Source organism: Natator depressus, chromosome 28 (assembly GCF_965152275.1).
Source record: "Natator depressus isolate rNatDep1 chromosome 28, rNatDep2.hap1, whole genome shotgun sequence".
Lineage (NCBI taxonomy): Eukaryota > Metazoa > Chordata > Testudines > Cheloniidae > Natator > Natator depressus.
In genome coordinates this window covers 891,041-917,938 of record NC_134261.1, presented here as the reverse complement: position 1 = coordinate 917,938, position 26,898 = coordinate 891,041, and the positions used below count along the sequence as shown (strand labels likewise).

At 57.2% G+C, this 26,898-nt stretch overlaps 2 protein-coding genes across 3 annotated transcripts in view; one reads left to right on the top strand and one right to left on the bottom strand.

The window, feature by feature from the left end:
* The first annotated feature begins 794 nt into the window (after window positions 1-794).
* Window positions 795-26,898, top strand: part of SLC25A11 (solute carrier family 25 member 11) — a 28,445-nt gene continuing 2,341 nt past the window's right edge. Inside the window, exons 1-8 of one of the 2 annotated variants that reach the window (XM_074941461.1) lie at window positions 795-958; window positions 3,714-3,866; window positions 4,385-4,591; window positions 4,769-4,859; window positions 6,327-6,417; window positions 6,812-6,911; window positions 7,439-7,490; window positions 9,179-11,090. In XM_074941461.1, the coding sequence (XP_074797562.1) occupies window positions 864-958; window positions 3,714-3,866; window positions 4,385-4,591; window positions 4,769-4,859; window positions 6,327-6,417; window positions 6,812-6,911; window positions 7,439-7,490; window positions 9,179-9,334 (945 nt within the window). In that variant the 5' untranslated portion in view covers window positions 795-863 and the 3' untranslated portion in view covers window positions 9,335-11,090. Of the gene's footprint in view, window positions 959-3,713; window positions 3,867-4,384; window positions 4,592-4,768; window positions 4,860-6,326; window positions 6,418-6,811; window positions 6,912-7,438; window positions 7,491-9,178; window positions 11,091-26,898 lie in introns of those variants that run through there. The other variant, XM_074941460.1, reaches the window with a different exon arrangement.
* On the bottom strand, window positions 10,211-26,859 carry CHRNE (cholinergic receptor nicotinic epsilon subunit). Its single transcript, XM_074941459.1, has 12 exons — window positions 26,770-26,859; window positions 26,413-26,552; window positions 25,495-25,539; window positions 24,813-24,922; window positions 20,862-21,017; window positions 20,638-20,741; window positions 20,148-20,348; window positions 19,468-19,582; window positions 18,921-19,035; window positions 12,594-12,795; window positions 12,357-12,487; window positions 10,211-12,105 (listed from the first exon to the last, which is right to left on the bottom strand). The coding sequence occupies exons 1-12, from the start codon at window positions 26,819-26,821 to the stop codon at window positions 11,950-11,952; spliced, it is 1,527 nt and encodes a 508-aa protein (XP_074797560.1). The 5' UTR covers window positions 26,822-26,859; the 3' UTR covers window positions 10,211-11,949.

Genomic DNA, 26,898 nt, shown 5'->3' with positions numbered 1-26,898 from the left:
GCATGCCAGGGGGACATCGATCCCTGAGTATTATTTCTGGGGTGGGTGTAGTATGTACCCTGGCCCCCGAGTATTAGTCACGTGTGGTGCTGTTCACAGAACATGCACCCCCTGGGCATTATCTGTACGGGACACGGGGTGTCAAGTATTGATCCCCCAGTATTAGCGGGGGGGACACTGTTTTTTGGCCCAGCATAACTGGGAGCTGAGCATGTCAGGAGGACTTCGATACCTGAGTATTACTCGGTGGGGGGTGTGTGTGCGTGCGTGCGCCTTAGTATGTATCCTCGCCCCGGAGTATTACTCCTGGGTGGTGTTGCCCGGGAGTACCCCCCGCTGAGTATCACCGGGAAGGGTCATTAGGTGCCGAGTATCAATACTCGAGTACTGTTTGCCGTGGTGTGTGTGTGGAGGGGGGTGCGGGGAGTACTCCCCCCGGGGGTATTATGCTCAGGCGTCCCTGCCAGACCCCCCACGTATTACTTCTGGGGGTGGAGTATTAATCCCCCCCCCGCCCATTACTTATTGCTGGCCGGGGAGTACTGCACTACTGACCCCGCCCCCTCCTCACGGGCCGCGCGCGCCCGCAACGGCAACGCCAACGCCAACCGCCGTTCCCGCCAAAACCGGCGGCCCCGCCGCCACGCGCGCAACCCCCTCCAGACGCGGGGAGGCCAGAGGGCCTGGCTGCGCGCGCAGCCGCCCCTCACGCCCGCCCGCCTCGGGAGTGTCGTTGGCTGCGCGCGCAGCCGGGTTTGGCCCCGCCCCGCCCCGGAGCGCTGTTGGCTGCGCGCGCAGCCGGGCTCGCTCGCTCCAGTCCCGGCGCCGGAGTCACCTTGGTCCCGGCCCGGCCGGACCCGGCGATGGCGATGGCGATGGCGGCGGCGGCGGCGCCGGCGCCCGAGCGGCCCCAAACCTCCCCCAAGGCTGTGAAGTTCCTGTTCGGGGGCCTGGCCGGGTGAGAGACCGCGCGCCCCTCCCCCCCCTGGTGACCCCTCCCCCCCGCGCGCGCGCCCCTCCCCCCCTCGTGACCCCTCCCCCCCGCGCGCGCGCCCCTCCCCCCTCGTGACCCCTCCCCCCCGCGCGCGCGCCCCTCCCCTCCTCGTGACCCCTCCCCCCGCGCGCGCCCCTCCCCCCTCGTGACCCCTCCCCCCTCACGCGCGCCCCTCCCCCTCCTCGTGACCTTTCCCCCACAGCGTGACCCCTCCCCGCGCGCTCGACCCCTCCCCCCCGTGCTTCCCTGCTGGGGCTTGGGGTGCTCCTAGAGCCCTGCATGGGCATGTCCCCTTCCGGACTCAACCTCCTTCGCTCCCCCTCAATTCCTGCCTCTTCTCAGACGCCCCGTAGCCTGGAGACACGAGACCTTTGGGAGGGGAGCGAAGTCTAGCGGGTTAGAGCTGGGGGAGCCAGGACTCCTGGGTTCTCTCCCCGGCTCTGGGAGGGGAGCGGGGGCTGGTGGGTTAGAGCGGAGGGGGCTGGGAGCCAGGACTCCTGGGTTCTCTCCCTGGCGCTGGGAGGGGAGTAGGGGCTGGTGGGTGAGAGCAGAGGGGGCTGGGAGCCAGGACTCCTGGGTTCTCTCCCCGGCTCTGGGAGGGGAGTGGGGGCTGGTGGGTGAGAGCAGAGGGGCCTGGGAGCCAGGACTCCTGGGTTCTCTCCCTGGCGCTGGGAGGGGAGTAGGGGCTGGTGGGTGAGAGCAGAGGGGGCTGGGAGCCAGGACTCCTGGGTTCTCTCCCCGGCTCTGGGAGGGGAGCGGGGGCTGGTGGGTGAGAGCAGAGGGGGCTGGGAGCCAGGACTCCTGGGTTCTCCCCCTGGCACTGGGAGGGGAGTGGGGGCTGGTGGGTGAGAGCAGAGGGGGCTGGGAGCCAGGACTCCTGAGTCAAAGGAGTACTTTTGGCACCTTAGAGACTAACCAATTTATTTAGTTTCTAAGGTGCCACAAGTCCTCCTTTTCTTTTTGCAAATACAGACTACCACTGACTCCTGGGTCGTGTTACACAGGTGAAGCACGCAGAGGTGCAGTTATTTGCCCAAGGTCACAGAGGGTCAGTAGTTGCTGGGAACAGCCCTCACATCTCCTGACTCCTGGTCAGGCCACCGGACTGTGCTGCTTCCCATGTTCGATAAAGCTGCCGGCAGCCCTTAGACACGAGGCCTGTGAGAAGAGGAGGGTATAACCCGCCAGCACTGAGCCCTCCCCTAGGTGCCAAAACGAGGATTTGTAACATTAGGTTTTAGGTTTCAGAGTAGCAGCCGTGTTAGTCTGTATTCACAAAAAGAAAAGGAGGACTTGTGGCACCTTAGAGACGAACCAATTTATTTGAGCATAAGCTTTCGTGAACTACATCTCACTTCATCAGATGCTTACGAAAGCTTATGCTCAAATATATTTGTTAGTCTCTAAGGTGCCACAAGTCCTCCTTTTCTTTTTGTTAGGTTTTAGCTGGCACCACAGTGAACGCTGTTCCTTGGCAGGGATGTGACTGGTTGCCCCGTGAAGTGGGGGTGCCCTGTGTTTGGTCATCACCTGCTGTGCTCAGGACCTGGCAAACTGGCGCAGCATGGGATTATGTGTGGAGCAAAGCATGGCTTTGCCGTGGCCAAAAATGTTAATCCACTTGTTGCAGCCTGAGGGTTTCCTTGAGCTTTAGCCTGACTAGGAGGTTTGTGAGGGACAGCGCCTGAGGGTTAGCTGCTGTTTCTCTTACTCTTAATCCTCACCAGAACATGCCTAGCAAATGTGCTATTAGCCTCTGGCCGCCTCGGGCCCTTCCACCTCTAGGAGCAGCTTCCAGGCGGGACTGGCTGGCTCCAGAGGATACAGGGTCTCTTCCCTCTCGGGAATGGGGACCAGCTAGCTCAGGGGAATCAGAGAACAGGCTAAGTCTTTCATCTTCAATAGGGCGCTGGTTCGAAAGTGGAGGGCAGGCTAGAGTTTCCTAACCCACACATCTGAGGCTTCCCCTTCCTGCTGTCACCCGTAGGTCTGTGCCACCCCTGTGGATTGTCCAAAGCAAGCAAGGCGAGTGTTTTCATTGATGGTAGTAACTCCTGGGCCCGCTCCCTAAATCTCTTCTCTAAACTGGGGGTTGTGGCGTTGATAAATAAGCACTCTCTCCTCCCCCTCTTACGTGTGGGTCAGAGTCCGAAGCGGAGTATGTGTCCGAAAGTTATTTGGTTGTCTGAATTTTGGACCTGATGATTTGAATGCTGTGGCAGGCTGGACAGCTGTGGCAGTCCCTTCCTGGCAAGCTGGCTATTTCCACTTACAGATAAACTGCCCTGAATGCATCCGATGAAGTGAGCTGTAGCTCACGAAAGCTTATGCTCAAATAAATTTGTTAGTCTCTAAGGTGCCACAAGTCCTCCTGTTCTTTTTGCGAATACAGACTAACACGGCTGCTACTCTGAAAACTGCCCTGTGTTTGTTGTGGGTAGAGCTGGCACTTGGGACTCCTGGGTTCAATTGGCAGCTTTATGAGGAGTGGCTAGTGGAGGGGGCTGACTGTCAGGGCTCCTGGGTCCCCTGTGAGAAATGGAGGAGAATATTACCCCAAAGCTTAGGCTGTCAGCTCTAAAGTGGGGTCCTGATCCATGATGTATGCTCCTAGGCGCTATCCCAGTACAGGCGATCACTTTAGATACTCCTTAACTGCACCGTGTAGGCCGGTTGTCTCCATTTTGTCTCTTGTAAAACGCTCCCTGTGGCTCCGCAGCATGGGGGCCACTGTGTTCGTGCAGCCCCTGGACCTGGTGAAGAACCGCATGCAGCTGAGTGGGGAAGGAGCCAAGACCAAAGAGTACAAAACCAGCTTTCATGCAGTCAGGAGCATCCTCAGGAAGGAAGGAGTCCGCGGCATCTACACTGGGTATGAGGGGGCGGGGATGGGTGATTGAGGGCACCTTCCTGACGGCTCCTTTGTTCTGGCACAGGGATTGACGAACGGGACATGAGGCCTTTCCCCTCTAGGCTACACATGGCACCACAGCCCCAGCTGTGTTGTGACCAGGATCATTGCCTCCCGGCGGGCGCTGAGTGGCCCTGTGGGAAATGTTTGAGCCCGGCGTGGGTATAGCGTTAACTTTTGTCGGTTCTGCTCCTTTCGCCAGTGCGGAGCTGAGCCACGCTCGGTGCATGCCGGGGTAAAGTCAAGTGCTCGTGAGGGCCAGGCACACATGGTGCCGGCGGGAAGCCATCGCTGTCCATGCCGCCGGGAGACGCATGTCTTGTGTCGTGGCCAGCCTTTCTCTGGCCCTCCTGTGTGCCAGGCCTCAAGCTCTGTGAGGAAACGCACCCAATTCTCATGGTTGCCGCAGAGCTGGACCCAGGCCTAGAGCCCAGGAGTCCAGCAACCACAGAGGCCCATAACCCTCCCACCCTTGGCAGGCTGTCGGCAGGGCTCCTGAGACAGGCGACCTACACCACCACCCGCCTGGGCATCTACACCATCCTCTTTGAGAGGCTCACCAAGGCAGACGGCACGCCGCCCAACTTCTTCATGAAGGCGGGGATCGGGATGACGGCCGGCGCCACCGGGGCCTTTGTGGGCACACCGGCTGAAGTGGCGCTCATCAGGATGACGGCGGATGGCAGGTGAGCGGGTTTGAACTGCGTGTGATCCGGTAATGCCGCTGCTTCCTTGCCTGGCGGTGGTGCCGCTAGCCCCCATGAGAAACTCAGTGGCCCCAGCCTGCTGCTGTAACCCACGCTCTGAGGGGGTCTGTGCGTCTGAACTGCCCCCTTGCTCCCTTCCTCTGTTCCTGTTCCCAGGCTGCCCCGTGACCAGAGGAGAGGCTACACCAACGTCTTCAATGCACTGCTGAGGATAACCCGCGAAGAGGGCGTTCTGACACTCTGGCGGGTACGGCGCTCATTAGAGGGCTAGGCCCAGCGGCGGATGAACCCAGGAGAATTTACTTGGGCGGAGGGGGGGAGACTGGGTTTGTGGGATACAAACCCTCCAGGGTAGACCTGGAACTGGGGTACCACTGAGCCCACCTGACCCACCAGCCTGGGCTCCCCCTCACCCTGTGACAAGCTGCAGACACACTTTCACCAGCACACATACAGGTAGGGACACACCCAGCTGCAGAAACACACACACAGACGCTGAGATCAGCTCTGCCTGGGAAGGCTTCAGCTAAGGAACTGCCCAGATACTCAAGTGCATCCCCCCATCCGGAGGGTAAAGCCAAAATTATACTGTCTTGCGCTGCACAGGGAACTGTACAGCGTAAGCTCATGAAATTCGTCCCCTCCCTCAGGAAAGGAATACACACAGCTTTTTGCCTCCAGTTGTGACTTCCACACACTGGTTTTGGACAAAACAAAAATAAGTTTATTAACTACAGAAGACAGATTTTAAGTGATTATAAGGGATAGCAAACAGATCAAAGCAGATTAGATTGTTTTTGTTTATTTACTAGATAATCTTAATATGCTAAAGAAATTGGATATGTCTAGCAAATGTTATTTTAGGCAGATTGCAGAGATTCTGGAAGGCAAGCTGCACTTGCTTGCAGCTGAAAACTCCAGGTATTCCTTTCACAGGCTAGAAATCCCTCTAGGCTGGGTTCAGCCCTTCTCCCCCAGTCCAGTCCTTGTTTCTCAGGTGTTCCCCAGCATCTCCTCTGGGTGGGGAGTCAGTGAAGAGGAACCAGGATGATGTCACTCGCCTGCCTTAAATAGCTTTTGCATATGGCGAGAACTCTTTGTTTCCAAACTTGGTTCCCACGCCTTTCAGTGGAAAAATACTGGCATTCCAAGATGGGGTCCAGTACCAGGTGACTTGGTCACATGCCCCTGTAGGGCCATAGCAGCCATGAGTCAGAGGCTGGTTGTAATGTCCTCAGGAAGCCTCCCCAGGGGGAGATTAGCATCTTCTAAGACCTTTTGTTCTCCCTAATGGGCCATTGACTTGTTCGCATTCTGTCTTGTGGGCCGTCCCCAGGTGTAAACACATGTGTAATAGGTGCATAAACAATATTCTTAACTTCAGTATTCTCAGCTACCAAAATGATACATGCATACAACTAGGATAATCCTATTCAGTGAATCAGAACCGTTTCAATGACCTCTTACAGGACCTATCTTGCATAAAATACATTGTAGTTACGCCATAATCATATCATCATATTACTCTGAAGAATATGGGGCGTGATGCCACACAGCCTACGGGAAAACACATTCAGGGGGCCGAAGGGGTGTTAGTCTGTGGCAGGCATCTGCTTCTCACGCAAGGCAAGCGCTTAGATTCCCCATCCTCGTGTCTGCATGGTGTTTCCCGTGTCCTCCCCCGTTAACTGCCCCTTCTCTCTTTGCATTGCAGGGCTGTGTCCCCACCATGGCCAGAGCGGTGGTTGTGAATGCTGCCCAGTTAGCCTCCTACTCTCAGTCCAAGCAGTTCTTGCTGGGCTCCGGTAAGTCCCACTCACGTGTCTGACATAAAATGTATGGCTGCGAGATAGCACCCCGCCAACTTGCTTGAGCCAAAAAACATGCCAGTATTATGCTTGGTGCATCTCCCCTGCTAACCAGTCCAGGCTGCCCCCCAGGAGGTAGTTAAGTGTTATCCACATTGGACTGAAGCACAGAGAGGGGCAGGCCTGTTTCCCAATATCTCATCGGAAGAGCTGGGGAGAGAATCCAGGAGTCCTGGCTCCCAGCCCCACCTGCTCTAACCCCCGAGACCTCACTCCCCTCCCAGAGCTGGGTATAGAACCCAGGAGTCCTGGCTCCTAGCCCCCCTGCTCGAGAACGGCTTAGTTCTGACCTCCAGCGGGTCCTAAAACCCCTCCTCTCTCTCCTCTCCAGGTTACTTCCGAGACAACATCTTCTGCCATTTCTGTGCCAGTATGATCAGCGGGCTGGTGACCACGGCTGCTTCAATGCCGGTGGATATCGCCAAGACCAGGCGAGTGGGAGGAGCGCTGGGTGTGCCCTCGGCAGAGGCTAGGATGGTTGAGGGGGGCACAGAGATGGGTCAGGAACAGGGAGTGGAGGGTTTTGTTGCTGGAGGGGAATCCATCCCTGCTCCCACATTCCTCCCATGTGGGTATTTTGAGAGCTGAGTTGGTGAGTTCTCAGCCCTAACGGGACAGCAGTGCCCATCACCACAGGAGGGAATCGCCCCCTATCAGCAGTGAACAGGCCACGGGATTTGAACTCTTCCCCACCTTCCAGGGGCAGGGATGCATACATAGGGAGCATGACCCATAGTGCCGCTGTTCTGGGGGCGGGTCTCATAAAGACTTGACCTTGCTTCGGTTGCAGGGATCACAGGGCAAGCTAGTCTGGACTGCACTCTTCCCTTGTCCCAGATCCACCCTTGATCCCTAGATACGTGGAAACTGATCTTGATGTATAAATAAGTGGCAGGCCCCCGCTGAGCGCCTGCTGCTGGCTTAAAGCTTCCTCCCCCCCTTTCCTCCGGGCACACAGGATTCAGAACATGCGGATGATAGACGGGAAGCCGGAGTACAAGAATGGGCTGGTAAGTGATAGCTGGAGCCAGGGCACGTGCTGGGATCGGTCGTTTTGTGCCCTTGGTCGCGCTTGGGGTGTTGTGTTCCTTGGATGAATATTCCTGCCCCTGTGACCAGATGGTGGGTTCACGCTGCCGCTCCATAGGGCATGTTTCTATTGATAGAGCAGCTGTGCTTCCCTCCTGGCCGTGGGGAAATGGAGGCGCCTATGGCAAGTGTAGAAGGTCAAGCTCTGGTAAGGAGCCAGGTGCAGCCGTGGGGGGAGAACGCCCCAGCTGTCCAGTGAGATGAAGCACTCGGCTGTACCATGGGGTCCAGACATGCAGGCGCCCCTTTGTCCTGTACCTCAAAGCCGTGTGGAGACGGGAGCTGTCAGTTTGGGGGGCGGAGATTCGCTGTATGGGAGCTCCCGGTGCGACGCTGTGACCAAAAGGGCTGACGCGATCCCGGGCTGCGTAAGCAGCATTCTTGAGTAGGGGCAGAGAGGTGATTTTACTGCTGGATTGGGCATCGCTGGTGCCCTCAGTTCCAGCCGGAGGGTGATTAATCGGAGAGGGGTCAGAGAAGAGCCACGAGAAGGATTAAAAACCCTGCCTTCGAGTGAGAGACTCTAGGAGCTCAATTAGCTTAACGAAGAGAAGGCGAAGGGGGTCTTTAAGTACTGACTTGGGGAACAAATAGTCAGTAATGGGCTCTTCAGTCTAGCAGTCTAACCCGGTCCGAGGGCTGGAAGCTGGAGAAATTCAGCCTGGAAACAAGGTGGAAATGTTTGGTGGTGAGAGTGGGCCCAGGCCCGTGGAGTGCTTGGGTGCACCGTGTGGCCCATCGCCTCAGCCCAGATACAGGGGGCTCTGGATATTATTGGAGGGGTTCTGAGCAGCGTGGCTAGGAAAGTTACCTCGACAGGCAGGTGATTTCCCGCCGCGAACTCCAGCTCTGTGGTGGTTAGTTCAGGAATTCTTACCGCTGCCCAATCTCGGAGTCTCCCGATGGACAGGGAGCCACTCCGTTCTGCACCCCCTCCGGTCACCTGGCTGCCTGGGAGAACAGGACCCAGGGGCTTTAACCTCTGGGGTGTGGAGGAATATTCCCATCAGGCTTTTAACTCGGAGCCACTCACCCATCACGCCTTTGCTCCGAGCCCTTGCAATGCTGGTGGACCCTGCACGTGATTCCGTGACGCTGGGGCAGGGGGAGAAAGCACTTCTCCAAATGCCCGTGTCTAGGGAAAGCAAAGGGGACTCAGGAGGACAGTCAAGTGAAGACATACGATGGTCACCTCCTCTGTGTCACGTTCAGCGTGGCGTCCTCGTTAAATATACGCCGGCTGCGTTGTGCCGACGGCGCAATCCCGGTGTGTCTCTTCACCGGTCCTGAATCCATCTGGCCACTGGGGGGCAGTGGCCGGTCAGATATGAGACTTGGGAGAAAAGCCGGGGGACTGACAGTGCTCCGCTGATATTCATTAATATCCCGGCTCCGGGAGCTCAGACAGTGTTGTACGGCGAAGGAAACTGAGGCAGGGAGAGAGATTGAGAAGTGGCTTGCTGGAAGCCACAGAGTCAGTGACAGAACCAGGATCAGAACCCAGGAGTCCTGCCTCCCCACCGCTTGCTCGAGCGACTAGCCAGTGCAGGGGCGTGGCGGCCCCGGAGTATCATCCGCGGCGTGCTGACCTCTGCTTTCTGAATTCCAGGATGTGCTGCTGAAAGTCATCCGCTACGAGGGGTTCTTCAGCCTCTGGAAGGGCTTCACCCCCTACTACGCCCGCCTGGGCCCCCACACGGTCCTGACCTTCATCTTCCTCGAGCAGATGAACATATTCTACAAGAAGTTCTTCCTCAGTGCCTAAGAGGAGGCCCTGCCCTGCCGCTGCTGGGCGCCCCCTCCCCAGAGCGCAGTCCCTCCGCCGGGCCAGCGTCTGCCTGCTGCTGGGGAACCAGACCCGGCTCTCACTGGGGTCTGAAGCAAGGATCCGGCTGGAGCCCCTCCCCTTCCTCTGTGTTTGGTGTCAGTCACGTCACAGTTCTTCCCTGTTTCCCAAATCACGTGAAAGGATCGGCGGGGAGGATGGCACAGCTTCTGTATGGACTGGGGTGGGGTGCTCCAGACGACTCTGGATTATTTATTTGGGGGGTTCGAGACTGGGCCAGTACTTTGGAACGCAAACCCTCGGGTGGCAATGGCCGACCCGCATGCGAGGTGTAGGTCTGTGCGTTGGGCCGAGCTTTTTATCTTGTCTCTCCCCCTTCTATTTGCTTTGAACTCAGTAAACAGATCATGGTCCTACTGGCACCTTTGCTTTGGGGTTCCTGCAGGGGGCAGGGAGGAAGGACACCTCGACAACGCTCTGCAGCAGCGTGTCACGGATCTACGGGTTCTGAGCTACGCCCCAGCTTTTAAACAGGTCCTGGGAGGAACCCCTTCCGTGTGTCAGACTCCCAAGGCCTACGGGTCAGCTGTGCCTCGGGGCTCCAGCCTGCTTCACCTGGCGAGCTCTGCCCCGTGAGAGCCTTGTCCGCTCTGCAGGGACCCGGGTGCCCAGCCGGTGTCTGCAGTGATGCCCGGCCGCCTTTTCAGAGCAGAGCAGGGTTTATTAGCGCCCTGGAGGCCTGACGTTAGCGTAGAGAAGCGCAGCGTCAGACACAGTGCGCCTTGGCCACGCCATCTTGGTTCTCTCTCTCTCTGTGCCGGGTGAGCGCCTGTCCCTCTCCCAAGGCCGGCTGTGCCCTCGCCTCCCATCGGAGCCCCCTGCTGAGTTCACATCTTCCGCCTGATGGCGGGATTTCTTCCTGGGAGGTGTCAGTTCGGTTCTCGCCAGCTCCTCCATGGATGTGGGTCGGGTTCACACAGCCCTTTAAGGACCCAGCCACGCAGGCCCAAGGAGTTAGGAGAGAGAGATACCTCATGTCTCCAGCAGCTTCTTAGCCCCTTTGCACCCACTGCCCAGCAATCCCTAGTCAGGTCGGTCACTGCCCTGCATATCAATCAGAAAAGCAAGCCTGAAAGTGCCCGCTGGGTTACAAGGCATGACTTTATTGGCTGGAGTGGACAAAAGGGAAGGGAAATTGCTGGCCCACTCGGGCCAGGACCGAGCGACCTCAGACAGCCATGGCGCCGGCGGGGACCGGGCTACCAAAGCACGCTCTGTATTTACCTCTGCCAGCTTCTGCTTTGCTTTAATGAAATGTGCAGGGCTCAGGTCCCCAACGCCTCGCCCTGTGCTGCTAGAACCGATTGCAGGTAGGCTGTACCCCATGGGGGCTTTTGCCCCTTGGGCAGCGTGCTATGGGGCTGGTTGACGGCCACCTTGCTGGAGAAGTGAGCCCCTGTCAAGTAGCGCAGGAAGACAGGGAATAAATGAACCGAGTGTGACTACCTCAGGGGCTCGTTCTCAGTGGGCAGCCCATCCAGCCCCTGCTCCTGTGTGGAGACGCTGAAGCGGTTGTCAGGGATAGGCCAGCCCGCAGTCGTGGGAAGAAGCCGCTGGGCAGGGTGCGGAGCCGGTTCCCCAACAGCCGCAGCAACTCCTCCAGGGCATTGTCCTGCAGCCTGGTCAGCCACTCGCAGGCCCGCTCAGGCAGGGTCCGCAGCCGCCCCCGGGAATCAGCTCTGTGAACCGTTGTGAGCCAGGGCCAGGCGGGTGAGGGCAGCGTGGGAGGGGATCAGCTCCTGGAGCAAGGGGCAGCGACCCCAGGCTCAGAGAGGTGCTGGAAGGAGGTGGTGGGGACGGACACCAGGTGGTTGGCACCAAGCTGTAGACTGCTGGTTAACCCCTGGCCCGGAGCAGCTAACTTCGAGCTGGTGTGTGATCATATTCATCTCCCCCACCCAGGGCACCAGCTGCAATCAGCAAGGCTGGGAAGGTGAGGTGGGACCAGGTGTGGGGCAGCCTGGTCTGGAGTTGGGAGCCACCGGGCCCATCTACGCTAGTCCAGCGGGTGCTGTGACAAGGTCCAGACCCCACATGTTTTGACTAGAGCTACTTCCAAAGAGCTGTAAGTCCCCAGAATCTCCTCGCTGGTCTGGAGGGGAGAGTCATGGGGGCTGAGATGCAGCTGCCTCGGGGGTGGGGTGTGGGGGCTGTTCACGTGGATCCCTCATGTGATGCGGCTGTGTCTGGGGTGGGGTTGATACAGGGATCCCTCGCCCGGTGCCGAGATACGTCCATGTCTGGGGTGGGGCGTCCTTCCCCAATACCAGCAGCATTGCTGAGCCCAGCCCTGTAGCGGGGCCTGCAGCTGCTTGGGACTAGGGGATTGTGGGTAAAAGTCTAGTGACTTCCCCAGGCTGTGGCTGGCCCTGGGACAAGGCTCCTAGACTGCGGGGTCGGCTGGCCCTGGTGCCGTGCTGCAGGGAGTGGGGTGAGGGGGGCTCCCATCCAGAGATCACACTTGTCCGCATGGCTACCTCACTGCGTGTTGATACCCCTGTCAGCCAGGGGGAATGGCCCCTGCGGGGTCCCAGCTATGGGTCCGGCTGTAGGGGGAAGGGGTCGTCGGGCACCTGGTTGAAATGTCCCATGAGGAAAATGCTGAGGGTGCCGATGGTGAAGAGCAGGATGGCGGCACAGAAGCAGAGCTTGTCAATCACCTTCCCAATCAGCACCCAGTTCTCCATCGCCTGCGCGGCAGAGAGAGGGGCGTCAGGATGCCTGGGTCCCCTGCGGTTAGAGCACGGGGGGGCGGGGGCGGGAGCCAGGACTCCTGGGTTCTCTCCCCGGCTCTGGGAGAGGAGTGGGGGCAGGTGGATTAGATTAAGAGTCAGACTAGGAGATAGGAACCAGGGATTTTCCCCTGTAGGGGGCGCTGGCCCCAATCCTCCCCCAGGGTGCTGGGGCAGGCTGGGGTGGGGCAGCTCTATGTGGGACTCACGGCATTGCTGGCATTCTGCTCCCTTGTGGTCTCTGTGATGAAGGTGCAGGCCTCCACGCACGCCCGGATCTCGGGGGCCGCGTTGGCCAGGTTCTTGTACAAGGTGCTGGTGACGCCCACATCCACCCCATCTGCAGAGAGAGGGGGCAGGGCATAGTCAGGGACCCAGGAGTCCCAGCTCCTGAACTAACACTGCGTTTCCCTGGCAGTGGGGTGTGGGGGAGGAGGGTCTCTCACCACAGGCGGGGGGCCTGGTGAGGCCATGCCGCTGGCCCTGCCGCTCAAAGAGGATCTCGCTGCGCGGCTTCTTGAGGATGTACTCCTCGGCTTTGAGCATGATGGCGAAGGAGCTGCGCCGGCGGGCAGGGGGCGCGGCCCAGGGGTCCCCTATGGGTTCCAGGGCCGAGCCCAGGTACCGTGGCAGCACCTCTAGGAACACCTGGGGGGCATATCATAGAGTCATAGAACGAAGGGGCCTCGAGAGGTCTCTCGTCCCGTCCCCTGCATTCGTGGCCGGACTAAGGATTATCTAGACCATCCCTGACGGGTTTGTCCAACCTGCTCTTACAAATCCCCCATGATGGAGATCCCACAACCGCCCTGGACAATTTATTCCAGGGCTTCACCACCCCGACAGGTAGGAAGTTTTTCTAATGTCCAACCTAAACCGTCCTCGCTGCAATTTAAGCCCACTGCTTCTTGTCCTAGCCTCAGAGGTTAAGAAGAACAATTCTTCTCCCTCCTCCTTGTAACAACCTTTTATGTTTCAACAGTTTCTTTGAAAACTGTGATCATGTCCCCTCTCAGTCTTCTCTTCTCCAGACTAAACAAACCCAAGTTTTTCAATCTTCCCTCATTGGTCATGTTTTCTAGACCTTTCATCGTTTGTGTTGCTCTTCTCTGGACTCTCTCCAATTTGTCCACATCTTTCCTGAAACGTGGCGCCCAGAACTGGACACGCTGCTCCAGTTGAGGTCTCATCAGCCCGGAGCAGAGCAGAGGAATTACTTCTTGGGTGTTGCTTACAACGCTCCTGCTAATACAGCCCAGAACGATGTTGGCTTGTTTTTCAACAGCATCACCCTGTTGACTCATATTTAGCTTGTGGTCCACTATGACCCCCAGATCCCTTTCCCCAGTACTCCTTTGTAGGCCGTCTTTTCCCATTGTGTATGTGTGCAACTGATTGTTCCTTCCTAGGGGGAGTACTTTGCATTTGTCCTGATTAAATTTCATTCTGTTTACTTCAGACCATTTATCCGGTTTGTCCAGATCATTTTGAATTTTAATCCTATCCTCCAAAGCACTCGCAACCCCACCCAGCTTGGTGTTGTCCGCAAACTTTATAAGTGTCCTCTCTATGCCATTATTGAACAGAACCGATCCCTGTGGGACCCCTCTCATGGTGCCCTTCCAGCCTGACTGTGAACCATGGATAACTACTCTCTGGGAATGGTTTTCCAACCAGTTTTGCACCCTCCATCTAGGTTATTTATGAGAAGGTAAAACCTTACTAAAGTCAAGACAGACCACATCTGCCGCTTCCCCACTATCCACAAGGCTTGTTACCCTGTCAAAGAAAGCTATCAGGTTGGTTTGACACTATTTGTTCTTGACAAATCTATGCTGACTGTTATCACCTTATTATCAGCTTCTAGGTTATTATCTGTCCCATTCAATTACATTGTGTAACAGCAGACAGCTAAAAGGAGACAAGTTTTTAAAGTGCTTATATACCAATGCTAGAAGTCTAAATAATAAAATGGGTGAACTAGAGCGCCTAGTATTAAATGAGGATATTGAAATAACAGGCATCACAGAAACTTGGTGGAATGAGGATAATCAATGGGATACAGTAATACCAGGATACAAAACATATCAGAAGGACAGAACAGGTCGTACTGGTGGGGGAGTGGCATTATATGTGAAAGAAAGCATAGAGTCAAATGAATTAAAAATCGTAAATGAATCAAACTGTACCGTAGAATCTGTATGGATAGTAATTCCGTGCTCGACTAAGAATATAGCGGAAGGGATCTATTACCGACCACCTGACCAGGATGGTGATAGTGACTGTGAAATGCTCAGGGAGATTAGAGAGGCTATTAAAATAAAAAAACTCAATAATAATAATGGGGGATTTCAGCTATCCCCATATTGACTGGGAACATATCACCTCAGGACGGGCTGCAGAGATAAAGTTTCTTGACACCTTAAATGGCTGCTTCTTGGAGGAGCTAGTCCTGGAACCCACCAGAGGAGAGGCAATTCTTGATTTAGTCCTAAGTAGAGCACAGGATCTGGTCCAAGAGGTGAATCTAGCTAGACCGCTTGGAAATAGTGACCATAATATAATTAAATTTAATATCCCTGTGGCAGGAAAAACACCACAGCGGCCCAACACTGTAGCATTTAATTTTAGAAAGGGGAAATACACAAAAATGAGGAAGTTAGTTAAACAGAAATGAAAGGGTACAGTGCCCAAAGTGAAATCTCTGCAAGCTGCTTGGAAACCTTTTAAAGACCCCATAATAGAGGCTCAACTTAAATGTATACCCCAGATTAAAAAACATAGTAAGAGAACCAAAAAAGAGCCACCGTGGCTAAACAACAAAGTAAAAGAAGCAGTGAGAGGCAAAAAGGCATCCTTTAAAAAGTGTAAGTTAAATCCTAGTGAGGAAAGGAGCATAAACACTGGAAAATGAAGTGTAAAAATACCATTAGGAAGGCCACAAAAGAATTTGAGGAACAGTTAGCCAAAGGCTCAAAAAGTAATATCAAAAATTTTTTTTGTAAGTACATCAGAAGCAGGAAATCTGCTAAACAACCAGTTGGGCCACTGGACGATCGAGGTGCTAAAGGAGCACTCAAGGACAATTGTGGAGACCATTGTGGAGAAATAAGGCCATTGTGGAGAAATAAATGAATTCTTTACATTGGTCTTCACGGCTGAGGATGTGAGGAAGATTCCCAAACCCGAGCCATTCTTTTTAGGTGACAAATCTGAGGAACTGTCCCAGATTGAGGTATCATTAGAGGAGGTTTTGGAACAAACAGATAAATTAAACAGCACTAAGTCACCAGGACCAGATGGGACTCACCCAAGAGTTTGGAAGGAACTCAAATGTGAAATTGCAGAACTACTAACCGTTGTCTGTAACCTGTCATTTAAATCAGCTTCTGGACCAAATGACTGGAGGGGAGCTAATATGACGCCAATTTTTAAAAAGGGCTCCAGAGGCAATCCCGGCAATTACAGGCCGGTAAGCCTGACTTCAGTACCGGGCAAACTGCTTGAAACTATAATAAAGAACAATATTGTCAGACATATAGATTAACATAATTTGTTGAGGAAGAGTCAACATGGTTTTTGTAAAGGGAAATCATGCCTCACCAATCTACTAGAATTCTTTGAGGGGTGTCAACAAGCACACGGACAAAGGAGATCCAGTGGATATAGTGTACTTAGATTTTCAGAAAGCCTTTGATAAGTTCCCTCACCAAAGGCTCTTACGCAAAGTCAGCTGCCACAGGATAAGAGGGAAGGTCCTCTCATGGATCGGTAACTGGGTAAAAGATAGGAAACAAAGGGTAGGTATAAATGGTCAGTTTTCAGAATGGAGAGAGGTAAATAGTGGTGTCCCACAGGGGTCTGTACTGGGCCCAGTCCTATTCAACATATTCATAGATGATCTGGAAAAAGGGGTACACAGTGAGGTGGCAAAATTTGCAGATGATACAAAACTACTCAGGATAGTTAAGTCCCAGGCAGACTGCAAAGAGCTACAAAAAGATCTCTCAAAACTGGGTGACTGGGCAACAAAATGGCAGATGAAATTTAATGTTGATAAATGCAAAGTGATGCACACTGGAAAGCATAATCCCAACTATACATATACAATGATGGGGTCTAAATTAGCTGTTACCACTCAAGAGAGAGATCTTGGGGTCATTGTGATAGTTCTCTGAAAACATCCACTCAATGTGCAGTGGCCGTCAAAAAAGCGAACAGAATGCTGGGAATAATTAAGAAAGGGTTAGGTGATAGGACAGAAAATATCATGTTGCCTCTCTATAAAACCATGGTACGCCCACCTCTTGAATACTGCGTGCAGATGTGGTCGCCCCATCACCAAAAAGATCTGTTGGAATTGGAAAAGGTTCAGAAAAGGGCAACAAAAGTTATTAGGGGGATGGAACAGCTTCTGTATGAGGAAAGATTAATAAAACTGGGACTTTTCAGCTTGGAAAAGAGACGGCTAAGGGGAGATATGATTGAGGTCTATAAAATCATGACTGGTGTGGCGAAAGTAGATAAGGAAGTGTTGCTTACTACTTCTCATAACACAAGAACTGGGGGCACCAAATGAAATTAATAGGCAGCAGGTTTAAAACAAACGAAAGGAAGTATTTCTTCATACAACGCACAGTCAACCTGTGGAACTCCTTGCCAGAGGATGTGGTGAAGGCTAAGACCATAACAGGGTTCAAAAAAGAACTAGATAAGTTCCTGGAGGACAGGTCCATCAATGGCTATTAGCCAGGATGGGCAGGGATGGTGTCCCTAGCCCCTGTTTGCCAGAAGCTGGGAATGGGTGACAGGGGACGGATCACTGGATGATTCCCTGTTCTGTTCATTCCCTCTGGGGCACCTGACACTGGCCACTGTTGGAAGACAGGAGACTGGGCTAGATGGACCCTTGGTCTGACCCAGTAGGGCCATTCTTATGTTAGGTGTTTGCAAATTGATTGGTTAATTATTTGCTCAATTATCTTTCCGGGTACAGAAGTTAAATTGACTGGTCTGTAATTCCCCAGGTTGTCCTTATTTCCCTTTTTATAGATGGGTACTATATTTGCCCTTTTCCAGTCTTCTGGAATGTCTCCCGTCTTCCATGACTTTTCAAAGATAATCGCTAATGGCTCAGGTATCTGCTCAGTCAGCTCCTTGAGTATTCTAGGACGCATTTCATCAGGCCCTGGTGATTTGAAGACATCTAACTGTCTAAGTAATTTTTGACTTGTTCTTTCCCTATTTTTAGACTCTGATCCTACCTCATTTTCACCGGCATTCACTACGTTAGACGTCCAATCGCCACCAACCTTCTTGGTGAAAACCGAAACAAGTCATTAAGCACCTCTGCCATTTCCACCTTTTCTGTTATTATCTTTTCCCCCTCATTGAGTAACATGCCCACCCTGTCCTTGGTCTCTTCCTCTTGCTGCTCATGTATTTGTAGAGAGTTTTCTTGTTTCCTTCTATGTCCCTAGCTCGTTTGATCTCGTTTGGCCTTTCTAATTTTGTCCCTACGTACTTGTATGTATTGTTTGAATTCATCCTTTGTAATTTGACCAAGTTTCCACTGTTTGTAGGACTCTTTTTTGAGTTTCAGATCATTGAAGATCTCCTGGGTAAGCCAGGCTGGTCTCTTGCCATACTTCCCGTCTTTCCTACACAGTGGGATAGTTTGCTCTTGTGCCCTTAGTAATGTCTCTCTGAAAAACTGCCAACTGTCTTCAATTGTTTTTCCCCTTAGACTCGCTTCCCATGGGATCTGACCTACCAACTCCCTGAGTTTGCTAAAGTCTGCCTTCTTGAAATCCATTGTCTTTATTGTGCTGTTCTCCCTCCTACCATTCCCTAGAATCATGAACTCTCTCATTTCATGATCACTTCCACCCAGGCTGCCTTCCACTTTCAAATTCTCAACCAGGTCCTCCCCATTTGTCAAAATCAAATCTAGAACAGCCTTCCCCTGGTAGCTTTCTCCCCCTTCTGAAATAAAAAATGGTCTCCAACACATTCCAAGAACTTGTTGGATAATCTGTGCCCTGCTGGGTTATTTTCCCAACAGACGTCTGGGGAGTTGAAGTCCCCCATCACCACCAAGTCCTCAGCTTTGGAGGATTTTGTTTGTTGTTTAAAAAAAGTCTGATTCACCTCTTCTTCCGGGTTAGGTGGTCTGTAGTAGACCCCGACCATGACATCACCCGTGGTTTTTACCTCTTTTATCCTTATCCAGAGACTTTCAACAAGTCTGTCTCCTATTTCTATCTCAACCTCAGTCCAAGTCTATCCATTTTTAATATATAAGACAAAACCTCCTCCCTTTTCCCCCTGCCCGTCCTTCCTGAGCAAGCTGTACCCTTCTCTACCAATATTTCGGTTATGCGTACTATCCCACCGAGTCTCCGTGACGCCAGCTATCTCATAGTTGTGTTTATTTACTAGCATTTCGAGTTCTTCCCGCTTATTCCCCATACTTCTCGCATTAGTATACAGACATCTAAAATACTGGACCTCAGGGTCCAGGCTCAGCCCTTGGACCCTTTCTTCCCTGCCCTGAGCCCCCACTTACCCAGCCAGGCTCGGTCCACTCCCCAACTCCTATTCCCCCTTTGGTTGGTTTTTGGTTCTCCAATTCCCCTCCAAGGCTGGTGTCCCCCATACCCCCTGACACTGATCCCCAGGTCTCCAGAGCACTCCCTCCACCCCCAGCCCCCTGGCACTTCCCTCCCCAGATCCCCCTCATTTCCCCACTGTGCTCTGCCCCCGACCCTCACATGTTTGAGTCGCTCAGACATGCAGTGGGTGTTCGGCGTTCGCAGGGAAACGTTCAGCACAATGACACAGTTCATCACGATCAGCGTCGCCACTCCCATGACGAACATCAGGTACCTGCCGGGGAGAGATCTCAGGAGTCCTGGCTCCCAGCCCGCTGCCAACCCACCAGCCCCCACTCCCTTCCCAGAGCTGGGGAGAGAACCCAGGAGTCCTGGCTCCCAGCCCCCCTGCTGTAACCCACCAGCCCCCACTCCCTTCCCAGAGCTGGGGAGAGAACCCAGGAGTCCTGGCTCCCAGCCCCCCTGCTCTGACCCACCAGCCCCCACTCCCCTCCCAGAGCTGGGGAGAGAACCCAGGAGTCCTGGTTCCCAGCCCCCCTGCTCTGACCCACCAGCCCCCGCTCCCCTCCCAGAGCTGGGGAGAGAACCCAGGAGTCCTGGCTCCCAGCCCCCCCTGCTCTAACCAGACCCCACTGACCTCCCAGAGCCGGGGAGAGAACCCAGGAGTCCTGGTTCCCATGGAAATGGGATGGGGGGTATCACTCACTTGCCAATGAGGGGGACGCTGAGTGAGGTCTCTGGGACTTTTTGGGCGATGAGGAAGAGGAAGACAGTCTGAGCCAGCAGCACTGAGATGGAGAGGGTGCATTTCTGGCCGCCGGCTGCCAGGGGCAGAGAACAGGGGTGACATGGGGCCGTTTGGCTTTCCTCCGACATCCTGCTGTGCCCTCTCCTGCCCAGGGCCTGGGGCTTTCTAGCCTGGGGCCCCCCAGAGGGGGGACAGCCAGGAGAGATTGGGGTTCATGCCCCTATCCTTTGCTCCTAGTGCCAGCAAACCTGTCCCCCACGTGGGTGTGGTAGGGAGCATCTCTCCTTGCTCTGGGGCTGGGCAGGGTTTCCCCGTGGCTGGCTGGGCATCCCTGTGGCCGGGCGTGGTTTCCCGTGGCCGGCTAGGCATCTTCTAGGCTGGGCTGGGTGCCTCCGTGGCCAGTAAGGCGGGCCCAGACATGGTTTCCCGTGATTGGCAGGGTATCCTCATGGCCGGGCGGGGTTTCCTGTGGCCGACAGGGCGTCCCCGTGGCTGACAGGGCATTCCCGTGGCCAGCAGGGCATCCCCATGGCTGGGTGGGGTTTCTGGTGGGGGTCCCCGTGGCCAGCAGGGGTTTCTGTGGCCGGCAGGGCGTCCCCGTGGCCGGCAGGGCGGCGTTCCCCCGTGGCCGGGCTCACCTTGGGCGGGCAGGAAGTAGACCAGGACGACGAGGGAGGAGATGAGCACGCAGGGGACGATGATGTTGATGATGTAGAAGAGGGGCTTGCGCTGGATGATGAGCGAGAAGCGGATTTCCTGGAAGCCGAGCGCCTCCCGGCCCAGCTCCGGGTGCAGTACCTTCCAGGCCGGCCGGTGCCGGATGACCCACTCCCCATTCTCTGCAGGGCGACAGGCGCGGGAGGCAGGCGGTTCTCTGGGGGGCACCCTCTGCCCTTTTGGGGAGACCCACACTGGGGGGGGACCCAGCAGACATTTGCCCCTGGGGGACCTGTGGCAGACACCACCCGCCCCTTGGGGGAGACCCACTGGGGGACCCTGGCAGACACCACCTCCCCCCTGGGGTGGACCTGCTAGGGGGCTGTGGCAGACATCCCCTGCCCCCTGGGGGATCTGCTCTGGGGGGGGGGGAAGCCTGGCAGACATCCCCTGTCCCAGGCCCCCCCATACCTGTGAAGGCGGCAGGGTCTATATCGATCTCGTCAAAGGGGCGGGCTGTCTTCTCATTGATTGAGAGCTGCAGTTCAACCTCGTTAGCGCTGTACGTCTGGGACCTGGGGGCACACGGGGGAGTCAGCAGGGAGCACCCTCTCCTTAGGGTCAGCCCTGGCACTGGGCGAGGGGTCCCTGGATAACCAGGCGCCCCGCCCCAGAGGTGGCCGCATCTCACTCACTGGAAGACGAGGGAGCAGTTCTGCCAGTCGAAGGGGAAGTAGGTGACTTCAATGGCACAGGTGCTGCGGTAGATGGCGGGGGGCAGCCAGTACATGGCCCCCCCGGGGTACACCAGCACATTCGCGTAGTAGGCAATCTCAAACTGCCCGTCGATGCTGTGGGGGAGAAGCGAAAGGGGGCGTCAGCAGCGGCCCCCCCAATCCCTGCAGCCCAGACACTCCCCACGCAGCCCGGAAAACAACATCTCTGTGCCCCAAAAACAAAACCACCAGCATCCCTGGGTGCCCACGAGACACCCTCGTATATTGACACACCAAAGCCTGTGCACCCCAAAAGATCGGCATCCCCCGAACCTGCCCTGTGGCCTGAAGCCTATGAGAGTGAAGGAGCAGCTCTGGGTCCCGGTGGCCGCCTTCATCTCAGTGGAGAATCCAGCTGGGGGAGACCTTGACTTTTGGGGGGGGGGCGTCCCCGGAAAGACTTTTCTGTGATTCGGCCAGCTTTTGGGATACCCGGACTGGGGTGGACTGGGATGCATGACCCACTAAAGCAGGGACAGACCAGAAAGGGGTGGGAATGCCAGGGAGGGGGACAACCAGCCAAAATAATCCATCTAGTCCAGCCCCCTATGCCGTGGCAGGACAAAGTATTCTCTTCTAGACCATCCCCGACAGGTGTTCGTCCAACCTGTTCTTAAAAACCTCAGTGACGGAGATGCCGCAACCTCCCTAGGTCGTTTGTTGCAGCCTTTAACCACCCTGAGCGGGACTTTTTCCTAATGTCCAACCTAGACGGCCCTGCTGCAGTTTAAGCCCCTTGTTTCTTCTCCTGTCCTCAGTGGATGAGGAGAACAATTTATCACCCTCCCTGCTTGGTACCGTCCGCAAACTTTGTAAGTGTGCTCTCTATGCCGTTATGGAAATCACTGAATAGAACCGGACTCAGGCCAGATTCCAGCGGGGACCCCGCTTGTTGGGTTCTTCCAGCTTGACTGTGGGCCGCTGATAAGTACTCTCTGGGAACAGTTTTCCAGCCACTTGTGCGCCCTCCGCCACGTGTACTGAGAGAGCGCCACTGACGGCTCAGACCTCTTCCACCCGTTTCTCGAGTACTCCAGGACGTGTTCCGTCAGACGCTGCCAACCTGGAGGCATCTACCTTGTCTACGGAGTTCTTTCCTTATTTTAGCCTCAGATCCTACCCCGTTTACACGGACGTTGGCGGTGTTAGTCGTCTGGTCACCACTAACTTTTTGGTGAAAACTGAAAGAAAAAAAGGGCATTTAACACATCGGCCACTGCTGCGTTTTTTTGTTATTGTCTTTCCCTCCTCAGTGAGTAATGGGCGTACCCTGTCCTTGGTCTTCATAGAATCATAGACTAGCAGGGTTGGAAGGGACCTCAGGAGGTCATCTAGTCCCACCTCCTGCTCAAAGCAGGACCAATCCCCAACTAAATCATCCCAGCCAGCGCTTTGTCAAGCCTGACCTTAAAAACTTCTAAGGAAGGAGATTCTACCACCTCCCTAGGGAGCCCATTCCAGTGCTTCACCACCCTCCTAGTGAAATAGTGTTTCCTAATATCCAACCTAGACCTCCCCCACTGCAACTTGAGACCATTACTCCTTGTCCTGTCATCTGCCACCACTGAGAACAGCTGAGCTCCATCCTCTTTGGGACCCCCCTTCAGGTAGTTGAAGGCTGCTATCAAATCCCCCCTCACGCTTCTCTTCTGCAGACTAAACGATCCCAGTTCCCTCAGCCTCTCCTCATAAGTCATGTGTCCCCCCAATCCTTTTTGTTGCCCTCCGCTGGAGACTCTCCCATTTGTCCACATCCCTTCTGTAGTGGGGGGCCCAAAACTGGACGCAGTACTCCAGATGTGGCCTCACCAGTGCCGAATAGAGGGGAACGATCACGTCCCTCGATCTGCTGGCAAAGCTCCTACTAATCCAGCCCAATATGCCGTTGGACTTCTTGGCAACAAGGGCACACTGCTGACTCAGATCCAGCTTCTCGTCCACCGTCACCCCTAGGTCCTTTTCTGCCGAACTGCTGCCGAGCCATTCGGTCCCTAGTCTGTAGCGGTGCCTGGGATTCTCCCGTCCTGAGGGCAGGAAGTCCTCTTGTTGTAACGTAGTTGTAAAATGTGTTCTGGTTACCCCTTTTCGCCCAGCTAGTTGAATCTTGTTTTGTGCCTTGGCCTTTCTAATTTTGTCCCTACCTGTTTATGGTTTTTTTTTTTTTTAAATATTCATCCTTCGTAATTTGACTGAGTTTCTGCTTTTTGCACCACTCTTTTTCGAGTTACGCCCCACGCTCTGGGCCAAGACAGGGCCGGTGTCATGTACGATGAAGCAGCCCACTGCAGAGCCCAGCTGATGAAGGGGAGGGAATCCAAACGAATTTGATGATGCTGCCCGTGAGATGCCATGAATTCCACGGGTGCGGCTGCAGGGAAGTGGGGTTGAAGACATCTGTGTTGCTTCAATCCTCAGCCCTGGGACAGCTACGGAACAGGTATCTCCCACAACACAGCAGCAAAGAGAGACGGGAACATGTCCATGGCGCACGAGCCATTTGCAGAGACGATTCTGCTTGATTTTCAGTGTGGCCATGGGAATCATACCAGCAGCGGAGACAAAGGAAGTGGGCGGAAAGCGAGAGGGCCGAGGAAGCAGCTGTCCGAGATATTCAACAAGTTGTGACCGAAAAAATGACAAACCCTTTTCGCCTGGCACCAGCCGTGGGAATCTGGCCATGTCGGCCGTGGGGTCACCAGGAAGCTGGTGCGGGATCGGTGAGACCGGCACCCTAACCAGCCGCTGCAAAGGGTGGAGGCTGACCTCTCTGCGCCCAGAAAGTGGCCTCGTCTCAACCCCTTGGGGAATCGCAGCGAGAGGGTCGAACAAAAGCAGCAGCCGGCACAAGCAATCGGTATCCAAGGGTCCGGTGGCACCAGGCCAGAGCTGTGGAGATCCAGGACTCTGGATCCTGGCCCCTCTCCAGCTCAGAAGGATCTCGAAGCCAGACCCAAACGAGCCACCCGCCATCTGGGCTGGAGGAAAATCTGCTGGCGGTGAAGCTCCTGGCGCCCAATCCGCCAACGGGAGTCGGTGGTGACCTGGTGCTTCTCTGCAGCTGGTGTCCTCTGGGGAGCTGCGCCCTGGTCTCCTCGCCCCAGCGGGCAGCGCGAGGCCCCTGCCCCAGGCTGGCCCCGTCCCTGGGCAAGGCCCCAGCCACGGAGCTGAGTGTTAATGGGGGAGTGGGGGAAGCCGGGGGCTGGAGCCAGGGAGCCGGACACAGGCTCGGCGAGCTGAGCCACCGACCCATTAGCAAGCGCGGCTAGACACTGGCTCGGCTCAGTGAGGGTCGCAATTAACCGCTGCTTCTCCGAGCTACGCCCTGTCCGGGGTTCGAGGAGGGGTTAGGCCTGGACGCCCGAGAGCGTTTACACGTGACATAGCCAGAGCCCCCCGCTCCAGATTCTCCTGGGGCCTTCGGGCCTGGCTGACAGGGAGCGGGAGCTGGGGCTGGGACCATGACCAACTGCCGGAGGAAGAAGTGCGGACGTTTCCCGTCCCTCTTGCGAGTGGGAAGAAAACCCGTGGGGCGCAGAGCAAGCAGCCCCAGTTACTGGGAGGGAAGCTGTAGGAAAAAGCCCCGAGGATGCTGGGAGATGGGTGATGTAGGTCTGCCCCCCAAACCCACCCTGCGGGGCCCACGCAACCCAAGAACTATCACGCCAGCCCTGCCCCATGTCCCCCTGAGATCTGCCCCGTGCAACTGCTGCAAACTCCAGCACCCGTCAAAATCCTGCCAGTCCAGAAACCCACCCCACCCCGAATCTCCCAGGGTCCCTGAGCCTGTAAGTCATCCGGCTTCCCCCCACAGCCTCCCTCCCCCACACACCCTGGGGCATCGGCCCCTAGCCCCCCCCGCCACAGTCTCACTTGTTCTCCAGGACGATGTCCGGCAGCCAGACCATGTCGGAGGGGACCCGCAGGGAGCGGATCCCTTTGAACTCACTGTTGCTATAATTCAGCCGATAGTCCACCCATTCCTGGGGGCAGAGACACAGGGGGTGAGGCTGGGGGACCCCCTGCACCCCTAGCCACAGGGCTGTGTGCGAGGAGCCCAGGGCTGGGCTGGCAGGGGGCTGCGGGTCGGGAGTGAGGGGCGCCGGCAGGGCTGGGGGGGCAGGGCTGGGCTAGCAGGGGCTGCAGGTCCGGAGTGAGGGGCACCGGCAGGGCTGGGGGGGTGGGGCTGGCAGGGGCTGTGGGTCGGGAGTGAGGGGCACCGGCAGGGCTGGGGGGCAGGGCTGGGCTGGCAGGGGCTGTGGGTCGGGAGTGAGGGGCACCGGCAGGGCTGGGGGGGCCAGGGGATAGCAGCTGCCCCACGGCCCTGCAGGACAAGGTCACTCGCCGGAACCGGGGGATTAGTGCAGCGGGAGCAGCTGGGAGCCAGGACTCCTGGGTTCTTTCCTCAGGCTCAGGCCGGCAGTGTGATGTGGGGGAGGGGGGCAGGTGAGCTCCTATTCTGGGGTCACTTGAGGGCCTTTGTCAACAAGGAGTCTGGGGGGGGCCTGAGTGGGGCAGGAGACCCCGTGTCTGTGGGGTGTGGGGGGGTACTCACAATCTTTATCCAGACATTGGTGGTCAGAGTCTCCTCCTTTTCATTCTGCAACAGGATGGAGGCCGTCAGCGTGGTTTGGGGGGCCGGGGGGCGGGAGCGAGGGGCGCCGGCCGTGGGGCGGGAGCGAGGGGCGCCGGCCGGGGGGCCGGGGGGCGGGAGCGAGGGGCGCCGGCCGGGGGGCGGGAGCGAGGGGCGCCGGCCGGGGGGCCAGGGGGCGGGAGCGAGGGGCGCCGGCCGGGGGGCGGGAGCGAGGGGCGCCGGCCGGGGGGCCGGGGGGCGGGAGCGAGGGGCGCCGGCCGGGGGGCGGGAGCGAGGGGCGCCGGCCGGGGGGCCGGGGGGCGGGAGCGAGGGGCGCCGGCCGGGGGGCGGGAGCGAGGGGCGCCGGCCGGGGGGCCGGGGGGCGGGAGCGAGGGGCGCCGGCCGGGGGGCGGGAGCGAGGGGCGCCGGCCGGGGGGCCGGGGGGCGGGAGCGAGGGGCGCCGGCCGGGGGGCGGGAGCGAGGGGCGCCGGCCGGGGGGCCAGGGGGCGGGAGCGAGGGGCGCCGGCCGGGGGGCGGGAGCGAGGGGCGCCGGCCGGGGGGGCGGGAGCGAGGGGCGCCGGCCGGGGGGCGGGAGCGAGGGGCGCCGGCCGGGGGGCCGGGGGGCGGGAGCGAGGGGCGCCGGCCGGGGGGCGGGAGCGAGGGGCGCCGGCCGGGGGGCCAGGGGGCGGGAGCGAGGGGCGCCGGCCGGGGGGCGGGAGCGAGGGGCGCCGGCCGGGGGGCCGGGGGGCGGGAGCGAGGGGCGCCGGCCGGGGGGCCAGGGGGCGGGAGCGAGGGGCGCCGGCCGGGGGGCGGGAGCGAGGGGCGCCGGCCGGGGGGCCGGGGGGCGGGAGCGAGGGGCGGCGGCCGGGGGGCCGGGGGGCGGGAGCGAGGGCATCTCACCAGCGAGATGAGGTTGGTCAGCGTCAGCATTATCTGCACCTCCAGCGCCTCTCCGGGCTGCCTCGCCGGCCGCGTCTTCTTGTCGTAGTTGGCGAAGAGTTTCTCGTAGAGCCGCAGCTCCTCGTTCCCGCCCGGGGCCCCTTGTGGGGCAGGCAGGGGTCAGGCCCAGGGGTGTGGGGAGCAGCCCGCCCCCGGCCCTGCCCTCCCACCACCTTTGGGCCGCCCACCCCGCCCCAGTCCTGGTTCAACCCCTCCCGATTACCCCCCCCCATTTCAGGGGAATCGGGGCCTGGCTCCATCGGCCCCCCATGGATGTCAGGCCCCCCGGAGGCCTCAGGTTCCCCCCTCCCAACTTACCACTGACCCCCCCGCACAGCAGGGCGAGGAGCAGCACCCCCAGTCCCTGCATCGCGGCCGAGCCCCCCTCCCGGCCGCGGCGGATGGAAAAGGGGCTAGTTATTTTGAGGTTGATTCCGGCTTCCGGGG

Bases quoted from the DNA above. Each gene is read 5' to 3' on its own strand.
- CHRNE (XM_074941459.1), bottom strand. From the start codon at position 26,821: ATGCAGGGACTGGGGGTGCTGCTCCTCGCCCTGCTGTGCGGGGGGGTC. The intron at 24,923-25,494 runs GTGAGTACCCCC...CTCTGCCCCCAG, and splicing joins CCAATGTCTGGATAAAGATT to GAATGGGTGGACTATCGGCT. The intron at 20,742-20,861 runs GTGAGTGAGATG...GTGTGCCCCCAG, and splicing joins AACTGCTCCCTCGTCTTCCA to GTCCCAGACGTACAGCGCTA.